We start from the raw sequence: 11,147 nt of genomic DNA, 5'->3' as shown, positions 1-11,147 counted from the left end.
TATCCATTACATTAATGACTAAATGCTTATAAGTTTTTAAGTTGCTTAAATGTTAGTGTAAAATTTTATTCCATAATTGAAATATAAAATCTAAACAATATTTAATAATTAAAAGTTATTGATTTTAATTAAAAATATATATTTACTCTTTCTTCTTGAAGTCTTCTGTCTTGTTCTGCTAAACGTTGTCTTTCTGTTAATTCGCATGCTCTAAGTTCCTCAAATCTCCTTTGATGTTCTTTTAATGTTGCTAATTCTTCTTCTTGGATTACTTCAATCAAACTTTGTTCTAATATATAACCAACAAAAGCATCCAATACTGGAATAACTTCAGTATCAAAATCAAATAACTAGGAAAAAAAATTTTTATTATAACCAAATTTATTAAATTATACTATATTTATGAACAAATCAAATCATTTTTTCTATTTCCTATTTTTTCAATTATTAAATTTTATTCACTCATTAATTTTTTATAAAATGGAAATTGGAAATTGATAATTAAAATGAAAGTAATTTTAACAGACTATTATTATGGAAAGGAGTAATTGATGTAAACTTTTATTGCACATTATAAGCAAGAAAGAGAATAAAAATTTCTTTATTAAAATTTATTAAATCAATCTGAAATATTAAAAAGCTTATTAATATTTTGAAAAAATTTTAAAATAATAAAAGTGCTAGAACAGGAGTGGACAATCTTTTTAAATATGCATGACAAAATCACTAAATCTATGGTACAAAATTTTCTCATTAGACCAACCAAAATCTTTGGGAGCATATTTGGCATATTTTAAGTATTGAGAGAAACTTTTCAAATACAGTGGGTGATCAGTTAACAAACACAATCTGTTCCAAGACTGTGTTCGCTACCTGAATTGTTCATTAACTGATTATTGATTTACCATAAATTTTTATGGAAATTTGATTAATTTGTTCTGGAGACCACAAAAATAAATACAAGTAAAAAGTTATATACTTTCTTACTATGTTTATTTATATGTAATAATAAAAAAACATATATACACAGTCTTGCATTTTTATCAGTCATGTTTTTTTTTCCATTTGTGGGACCTTAAAGAATCTGCCCAATGTCAATTGCTTTTCTCTCTTCTTCAGGATTTTTCTTCAACTTCTTCTTTATCTGCACTAGCAGACTAATTATGAATTACCACATGTTTAATGCCAGATCTCCTTCTAAACTTTGCAAACCATCCAGTGGTAGCCTTGAATTCTATCTCCTCATGTGAGTTTGTTTCTTAAGTTCTTCAAAAATTTCTCTAGCTTTCTCTTGAATGATAGTCACACTAGTTACATTTCTTTTCATTTCCCTTTCTTGTATCCAAATTAAAAGCAATCTCTCCATTTTTCATGGATGGCACATCTTTGTTTCTCATATGTGATTTTCATTACTCCTTTAGTTACTTGAATCTTCTTGATTATATCTTTCTTACCTAAGATTGTGCCTACTGTAGACCTGTTCAAGTCATACTGCCTAGCCACAACAAACATCTTCTGCCCACTCTCTACCTTGGATATTATCTCTTGCTTGGTTTCTATGTGAGCAGAGTTCTTGACACTACTCCTTTTAGGCTCCATAATATTATCAATTTTTTTTTAAATAAAAAGTTCAGAAAATCACTCACAAAAATTCAGAGAACAGAAATCAACTAGTGCATAAAAGAATTATGTAAATGTGAGGTCTGAATGAAATTCGAAATTTTGGTGTTAAAACATTAACAAATATCCGATAGGACAGTTAAACTATCACCTTTCAAAAATAAAAATTGACAATTTAACAAGTGCCCGACAATCTCACAAAGACTATAAAAAATTATCTGTCAGAAAGATAAACAGAAAGGTAGAATTACAAGGGAGAGTTTTAAGTTCAAAGGAATACTATCTGATTAGTATCGGGTTGCACATCGATGTCTATGTGTTCCACACTCCGAAAAGTTTTGAACTGTCACCTGGAGAAAAGGGAAAACCAATTGGTATTAGTTTTTTTACGTCACTTCTTTTTGTGTTTGTTCTGTGATGAGTTCATTATCCAAACATAAAAATCTTTTGCGAAAGTGTTCATTGTTCACAATCCAAACTGTAGTCAATCACCCACTGTAGTCAAAAATCCATATAGATACACCCTATAAAAACCTGATAAATTCTTAACAAAACACAAAATATATATATATATATGGTGATGATAATGAATCACTTCATGTTTGGCTGCCTGGCAAATGATTCAATAATTGAATAGGATAAAACCTGTTTTGGAAATAAGATGTTTGTTTCATTTTCTTATTACTTATTACTACTATAATAGTTGATAGAGTTTATTTCTTTATTGCACTTTTTATTTAGTATTACTCTACTCAATAAAATTGTATTCTATAAGTAATAAGTTAAAATATTCAATTCAGTGAAGATATTGGAAATTTATTTAGAAGGTGAGCTCTTGATTGCATTGTAGAAAAAGTTGTTAACCAAGGGCCAAAAATTGTCCACCTCAGCTCTGGGGTAAATTGATTTAGAATAATCTTATAAAATAATGAAAATAAACATTTAAAGAAACAATTGCATATCAACTAAGTAAAAAATTACACTATTAATTAATAAAGTTTCTTAAAAATTAAATTCAAAATTTTGCACTCATAAAAAGTAATTTCAAAAATTTTATATGAAAAACTTTCATTTTATTAAAAATTATATACATGGTGGTCATTTATAATGTCAATTGAAAATATCTCCTAAAATATACAATAAATTGAAAATGTATCTTATACGAAAGTTTATTATTTTGGAGGAGCTTTTTGAACCACATAAAAACTAAACTACTACTTCCCCCTTGCAGATGGGGCAAAGGCTCTAACTTTCAATTTTCAAATGGGAAAACCTAATTTTTTTTTGCATTTTCGGATTCTTTATTAAAAAGTAATAGCATTTTATTCTAAACAATTTTTTCAATTAATGTTAATTTATTAGTATTTTTAGTATTTTTGAAAAATAAGACTTCCCTATAAAGAAGGGATGATAAAAATAAAAAGGTTTATTGAAAGATTAAAAAAAGATTATCATTTATTACTTTCTATCTGTCAAATGCAATACCATTTGCTACAGAATGATAAATGTTAATCTCTTCATCTTTTTTTTTATTTTTGTCACCTAAATTCTCATAGGCATATTTAATTGAGTCAGGAAGCATAAATATTGTCACTTTACTCCACTGTATCTTCAAAATGAAGTCATGGACCCCAATTTGACACATTCATGATAAAAAGTGGTAGGAATAGCTATGAGATGATATGAATGGACTTGTTAATAGAACGTTTGAAATCAATTCATTTATAGATCTATTTAAATCATTTCATTTTAAATACAGGAAACCGACAAAGGAACCAACAGGAAATTCTAATGGTGCTCTATTAGTTTCTACTGAGATGTAAAAACCAATTGGTTTCAATTGTTAAACCAATAATAATTGATATGTTTACTAGGGCACAAAGAAGATTAGAGAAGATAAGACAAAGTGTCCAAAGATGACCAGATGACAAACTCATCAATAAAATATTCAACTGAAAACCAAAACATAAAAGGTTCTTAAATGATCTAGAAAATACTATAAAGACACTTTAAAGAAGATGAATTCCTAGTCACAACAAATGAACAGCCTAATTCAGAATGGTCCAACTGACAACTTATGAGCCATATCTAACTTGGTCTTGGTAGACAATTAATCTGCATCATTGTTATTTAGTTAACTGCAGCATTTTCATTACCATGTGATGCTTCAATAAATATGCATAGTACTAAATACTCTCATTAAAATGTTGGCTAGCTTTTGTTATTTAATTAAGAATTCAAAATGTCTTATTTTCCATATACAGTAATACCTCGACTTACGCGAACCTGGAGTTATGCGATTTTCAAATCTCATCGATTCGTCTTTTGTTTGAGCGCCACACAACTCTTGATTACTCACTCCACCCACACTATTGTTCAGCTTACAAGTTCAGACATGTCTTGCAGAATCAACACATAGCTATAATTTATTTTGTGTTATTTATTTCTGTGTTTGTTATATCTACAGACTTGAAGACTCTATGTGGTAATTTCTTGTAACCGTGAACGAATCAAAAGACGAGATAAGATTAACCAGAACATTTATTAGCTTACATACATCCGACTTTGATTTTACACAAATTGTGAAATTATACCCCGACTCATGCAAATTCGACTTACGCGGTTATCGCTTGGTCCCACCTATCGCGTAAGTTCGGGGTATTACTATATTCATTAAAAAATTACTTCTCTGGCCTTGACAAGTATAGTTTGAATGAAAAAGTCAAACCACTCTAGTCTAATACATAAGAAAAGGAAGAAAGGAAGGAAAATTAAAAATGAAAAATTCAAATATATAATTTTTATTAATTAAACTGTAATTAACAATAGAGAATAATAAATAATCAAACTTACTTCATCATCTTCAATTTGAGTTCCTACATCAACACCAATTTTGGCAGGAACAAACAATGGTGTGGTAGGTCTCTCTAAAAAGACATCAGTCTGACATTCTACATCCCTTTCTTTAACCACTTTTTGCAGTTCTTCTAAGTACACTCCAGTCTGAATTGGAATATGAAGTCTCCCTTCTACAGGTGGTGGAGTTTGAACATCAAATTCATATAAATAATCAAGATTTTTCTGTTTTCTTGCAGCAATTGGAGTGAACTATAGTTTAAGAAATATATTTTATTGTTAATAAAAAGTATAAAAACTAAAATGTAATACTTACTTCTGATATTCGTGTTAAAGTTCGAGTATTTCCTCTTAACAGATGTCTGTCATAACGAATTCTTGGGTTATCAGAAACACTATCAAAGCTACTATGAAAACAAAAAATATTATAGTGAGAATAATTACAGACATAGCTATATTTTTACAGACTTCTCCAATTAAATTAATTTTGTTAATTTATTGAAAGAATGCAAGAAACCATGAAAGATAAAATCTTATTTATTTGGGTCTGTTTGGAAATGCTTACTGATCAAATCAGCTGGTTATAGCAGTGAATGACATCATTGATAGTTGATCAGCTGCCTCTAACTTCACTCATCAAGAGTGGTGAGTCACAACTGGTAAATCATTGGAAACTTTATAGGTGATGTTTTTGAATGAGACTCAATCTCAGCAGTTGTTGAATGTCTGAGAATGTCTGAGCAGAACCTTTTAGAGTATATTTTAGGGTTTAACTAATTAGAAATTTAATCAATTTGATAATACACACATAATAGTGTGAGGTACATTTGGATTCAATGGAATTTCCAGTCTAGCATTTATTTCTGAACATCAGACTTCAGAAAATTATCAAGACACTTTAGAATGACATCTCTTTCCTATAGCAGAAATGATAGGTGGTCCAAATTGGACATTTCAACAGGACAATGCTCCCATTCATTGAGTTCTGTAATACACCACTCATTGTTCAAATTCAACCAAAAAATGACTTCAGAATCAAAATGTAAATGTTATGAAATGGCCTGTAAGAAGTCCTGACCTAAACCCAATAGAAAACTTATGGAAAATCATGACAAGACAGGTGTATGCAGGTGGTCATCAGTTTTCCAACATTACAGAACTTAAATGTGCAATTGAGGATTCATGGTATAACTTGAAACCAGAATTGTTACAAACTCTTTGAATTCAATGCCAAATCATGGATGTGTGTATGATGTTATTAAAAATAATGGAAGCACAATTAGCTGTAAAAAGTTTTTTTTTATATAATTTTTGAAATTTACCTAAACTTTTGTTCAGCAAAATTTCTATTTTTGTAAGAATCTTAATAATTATTAAATTGTTAAATTTATCTTTTTAATGATGTTTAATGTGATGTATTGTGATCTCATTTCACTTATTAAATCAATCGAAAGTTATTTTAAAAGTTATTCAAGAAAAATCATTTTACCTAAACTTTTGGGACAGACTTTATATATTTTTTTAAATATATTTTAATCAATCTCCCATGACATACAAGTAAGAAACTAATATAATAATTTAAACACTTAGAATATTCAGCTTGTTAAGTTAACAAAAGGATAACTAACTTAAACTAATTTGAAAAATATCAAATACATCTGAAAAAGTCAAAATTCCAAAAGATTTCAGATGGATGCAGAAACAGATATGGGAATAAATTCTCTATATTTTAGGAAAAAAGGAAGGGAAATACAAGTTACAAAGACAAATTTATTTATATGTACAGCAAAAGAATTTCCTGACAAAAGTCTTACTTTGACAAATCTGAAATTCTGTGAAAACTTACTTTGTAGTCACCTGTCCAACAGAGAAAATCATTTCTTCTTACAGAGAGCATCTCAATAATAGTATACCAACAATACATAATATCTGTATTAGTTATAATGTTACTTGCTACTTAACTTGGTTAGAACAATTGTATGTTCTAATTTCTTCAAAGGCTATCCATAAAAAATTTTTGCTGCTTTGATGCCATATTGTTAAAAAGCACAAGTCATTGGGAACATTGATGAGATTAACAAAATATAAAAACAAATAATTGAAAAAAAAAACATTAAATTAAACAATCATTTGTCTTCATTTGAAATTTATATACATACTAAGGTTTACTAAATGTAATTTTAGACAAACACCTACTTAAACAATTCTTGAAATACTGTATTGCATTGAAAGTAACTAAAGTCCTATATTTCATTAAAGTCTAATTTATTTAATTGTTCCTTACATTTAAAAACAAAAAGAAATGTTAATTTGGAAGAGAGAATTCTGAAACAAGAAGAAACGAAATAAAAAGAAAAAGGGAAACAGGTGTGAATTGGTTGAAGAGAGGAACTTGTCAGAGGAAGAGAGGAATTGAGTGAGAACTGAAAGAGAAGATCTAGATAAAAAAGGACTGTAGAATTCCCTTATATTTTGCTTGATGGAAGCTAAGGGAAATTACTGAGTATTTGATTACACTGGAAGATTACCCACAAATACAAGTAAGAAACAAACTCAAAACCCTTTTGCTTGAGTGAAAGCCATTCTTTTACCTTTTATAACTTTCTTCTTTTTCTTTTTTTTTTTATATCCATTATTCTCTGACTTAAGTGATTAGTTTTAGTGCTTTTTATTTGTTTGTAATATTTATGATACTATAAAAAAAATTTATAAGTGATTTAGAAGTGACTGTATGAAAATTTGTTAACTTGTTTGTAGAATGATTGTACAAAGAATAATACTCTTTAATAATAATACTTAAAATAATACTCTTTTTTCTTAAAATTAAACTTGTAAAAAATATTTTGGCACTTTTCTGTTAATGGGACGTCAGTTTTAATCGTAATCCAATGCATAATGTCATTGTCTTATTGGCATAATGGAAAAATATGAGTAATAAAAGTCAAGTAGATTTAACAAAACACAAAATAATTAAAACTTGAATAAAATCATAAAGAGGGATTAAAATGAAATCAAAAGAAATTAAAACTTGTTAAATTCCTAATCTGCTTTGCATCTTTTTGTGTCTTTTTTTGCAATGTTTGGCATCATGTATACATTTCTATTAAAGTTTATTTCTGTTGAAATATACTTTGACATAAAATAGCCATTTCTTTACACAGTACTGGCGTCCCAATAACAGAAAAGTACCAATGTTTTTTTCTTAATGTTCTGTAATTATATCTTACTGTATATCATCAATCTCATTAGAAAAGAACTTACACTGTATATAAAAAAGTTTGTTATAAACTATTGTTTAAGCAAACATAACTATATTGTTGAATTTTGTAAAAGTAAAAATTTATAAATAATATTTAATAACAATTTCATAAATTGTTGTAAAGCTAAAAATTTCTAATGCTTTAATTTTGTTAAATTCTGTCAGTCAGTCTCTAGTTTTTGATCAGATCTATTATATTATACATTTATTATAAGTACATATTCTTTATCCTTATATACATTCTTTTATGCACATATTTTATATGAGTACATTAACTTTACTTAATATGTCATTTTCCTAAGCAAAGCCAGGTAGCTCTGCTGTAAATACATAAAAACTAGAATTACTAGAAAATTAGCATGCTTAAATGTTTATATTTAATGTATGTATATTAAATGTATGCATAATGCATTATGCATACATTTATATATAATATTTTATCTCTCCGTAAGTTTCACTTAATTTCAATGAGAGAAATATTTTAAAAAAACTATTACTACTATATATTTTTGAAATAAAATTTTAAAAATGTAATTATTTTAATTACCATAATTCAAAATAAAATAAAAGTTGAAATATGAAAACAATATGTGTAATGCAATATAAAAATATTCTGTTATGTATAAATTTTTTGATGTCTTTTAAAATCTATAAATTAATTTAATAACAATACTTCCTGCATCCTTGGCACCATTTTATTACCAATACTAAAATGCTTACTTCAGGAAGCTAAATCTTTAATTGAATAATAAAGGTTTTTGTCCTGTTCCAGGTCAATTTCAGCTTGAAACATTGTAACTTAATTTTAAAGAGCAACAATATCTGTAGTTATTTTCTGTGAATTGTAAGTTGAAGTTGTCCTGGCAATCAAGGACAAAAATGTTTATTATTATTCAATTAAAGATTTGGTTTCTTGAAGCAAGCATTTTAGTATTGATAATTAGTTTAATATTTTATTTTTTTTTAAATTTTTGATATGGAAAATAATATTTACAGAAAGAGTTTAATCTTTTCAAGAGTATCTTAATAGTCTATACTTTAATGCAAATATATATATATATATTTTTTTTACCTTCAATAAATATATATATTTTTTAAGCATCAGATTAAGACATTTCTTTGGATTTTTCATCCAACTAGCATTAGCTTTTTGAGTTTCAAAATATGTTAAGATACGTTATTGATTAGATTTGAGCATTAATTCAAGTAAGTGCTTGTGGTGTAGTGGTTATCACATCCGCCTGACACGCGGAAGGTTCTAGGTTCGATCCCTGGCAGGCACAGCATAACCCCGCGTTTCTTTATGCATCGCTCGAGAAGCGCTTTACAGCGAACACATTGAAACTGGTTTCTAATTGACTATCACTGCTCGTGACGTCATTTCGCTGCATAAAGAAACGCGGGGGAACTTTTAGACTAATGTCAGAAGAGCGTGAAAAAGCACCGACGCTATTTTTTACACGTGAAATTTCACGGAGAGAAATGTGGACAGACGAGCGTTATTTTTCACGGAGCGCGTTGGTAATGTTCCATTTCAGACGCGTGTATATGTCAACATGGATCTCACAGATTGAGATGTGATGTTTTTTATTATGTGCAGAAATATTTAAAAATTAAAACAATTTCTGTTTTTATAAAGTTCANCCACTGAAGAGGCTAAAATAGCGAAATATATATGGATAACATAATAAAGTAAGAAATAGTGAAAATAATTCTCTGGTTTTCTCTGTTTTTTTAAACTCTATCGAAGTCGGAATTAAAGAGTGAACGTCACTTGTGGTTCTTAGGAGTTTTTTTAAACGAAAAAATTTTTAGAATTTATTAATTTTAATATTTGTCTACACCGATCCCATTGTTTTATTATTTATTTAATGTACAGTACAATCCTACATCATCAAAGACTGACCCTCCCTCAGGAGCATCAAGAGGGCCAGGCTGTAGCTGTGCCGGAAAGGAGAATTTTACATGGGCCCCAATAAATAAATTATTTGAAAATTTATTTAGAATTTTTCTATAGATATATTACTTTTTAACAAAATAAAGAACAATAGTTATCATTAAGCATTTTATATTACAATATCACATAAAGAACAAATTGTGGGATGATGTCCAGGTTCCCGTGAATCCCAGGCCCAGGGATTTTTAATTCCAACACCCCTCTCCTCCCAGCAGCGGGGCAAGACCTAAATTTGATGTGGGCAAGGTACATTTCGCGAGGCCTTCTGGTAGTGCAAGAAGACAGATTTTATAAAATAAAAAGCAGTCAAAACTGTCAAATTTTTATTCCTAAAAATGAAAACTATATTCTTTAACTAACATTAAAGAAAAATTAAAAAGAAAAAAAATTAATTAAAGAAACAGAAATTTCCTGCTTTTAGCCTTACCAAACTCCTTAATAATTGTATCATAATTTAGCTTAGATGCTATATATGCTTCAATAGATAAAACTGCAAAAGCTGAAAGTCTTTCTTGACCCATTGTATTTCTTAAATAATTTTTTATTAGTTTTAATTTTGAAAAGCTCCTTTCAGCGTAGGCAGTACTTACCGATATTGTTAACAAAATTCAAACGGCAATGTAAATATTTGGGTAAATTTCTTTCAAGTTATTTTCTATTATGTATTGGAGCAGCTGTTTCACAATTTTAATGAAGTTAGGTAAATTTGGAATCATTGTTTGTAACTCTTCATATAATTCGTAAGGTTGGAAGTCACTGCTCTCACCTACTCACAGGACTGAGTGTAAATCTTGACGGTTTTTTTAATATTTGCTCTTTTGGAATATTTTTTAACTTTTGGAATATTTTTTAACTTGCTTAGATCATAGAGAAAACCAAAATTTTCAAAATGTTGATTTAAAGACAAATCTCGAATCCATATTGCTTATTATAGACTCAATTGTGGTGTTAAAAAAATCTGTTTCATACCTGCTTTTGGGAGACTGTATAGATTGATCACTGCTTTCATCATCGAACATCCTTTTCTTTTTGGCTATCTTTTCATTTTTAAAGTCTTTTGGCAGTTCATAACTGCTATTCTCAATAAATTGACGAGCGTCAGACAAGCATTTTTCGAATCCAGTTTGTCGATATTCTTTGATTTAGTCACAAAATGTATGCAAATGTTCAAGAGTAATGCTTAAATGGACTTGTACAGATTGCCATAATTTGCTTATGATATTAACACGTGATAATATCTCATACCACACATGTAATGATATGATAAATTCTAAGCCAAGCATTTCGTTTAAACGAAATGCTCAGTTTAGAATTTTCAGTTTAGAATCACAATCACTAATTGTGATTTGGTTTTAAATGAATGCGTGTCTGGTTGTTCCGCTTGATTTTTTAAGCTTTCGATGCATTCAACATCATCATCTAATTGCAATAATAAGGCCTTCACTGTCTCGATTC

General features: G+C 28.4%; 1 protein-coding gene and 1 non-coding gene across 2 annotated transcripts in view; one reads left to right on the top strand and one right to left on the bottom strand.

Annotated features, from left to right (window-relative positions):
* Nucleotides 1–4,933, bottom strand: part of LOC111614305 (radial spoke head protein 3 homolog) — a gene marked incomplete at its 5' end in the record, with an annotated part of 8,741 nt that extends 3,808 nt beyond the window's left edge. Inside the window, 3 exons of the mRNA XM_023355674.1 lie at nt 147–350; nt 4,474–4,728; nt 4,793–4,933. Of these exons, the coding sequence (XP_023211442.1) occupies nt 147–350; nt 4,474–4,728; nt 4,793–4,933 (600 nt within the window). The remainder of the gene's footprint in view (nt 1–146; nt 351–4,473; nt 4,729–4,792) is intronic.
* A 4,012-nt stretch (nt 4,934–8,945) lies between these two features.
* Nucleotides 8,946–9,018, top strand: Trnav-gac. The gene has a single exon. It is a non-coding gene; the product is annotated as a tRNA-Val (tRNA).
* The last annotated feature ends 2,129 nt before the right edge of the window (nt 9,019–11,147 follow it).

Source organism: Centruroides sculpturatus, unplaced genomic scaffold, assembly GCF_000671375.1.
Source record: "Centruroides sculpturatus isolate CEXI.00-Female unplaced genomic scaffold, Cexi_2.0 scaffold139, whole genome shotgun sequence".
Classification (NCBI taxonomy): Eukaryota; Metazoa; Arthropoda; class Arachnida; order Scorpiones; family Buthidae; genus Centruroides; species Centruroides sculpturatus.
The sequence above is the reverse complement of the archived record's forward strand: the minus strand, read 5'-3'. Positions and strand labels throughout refer to the sequence as shown.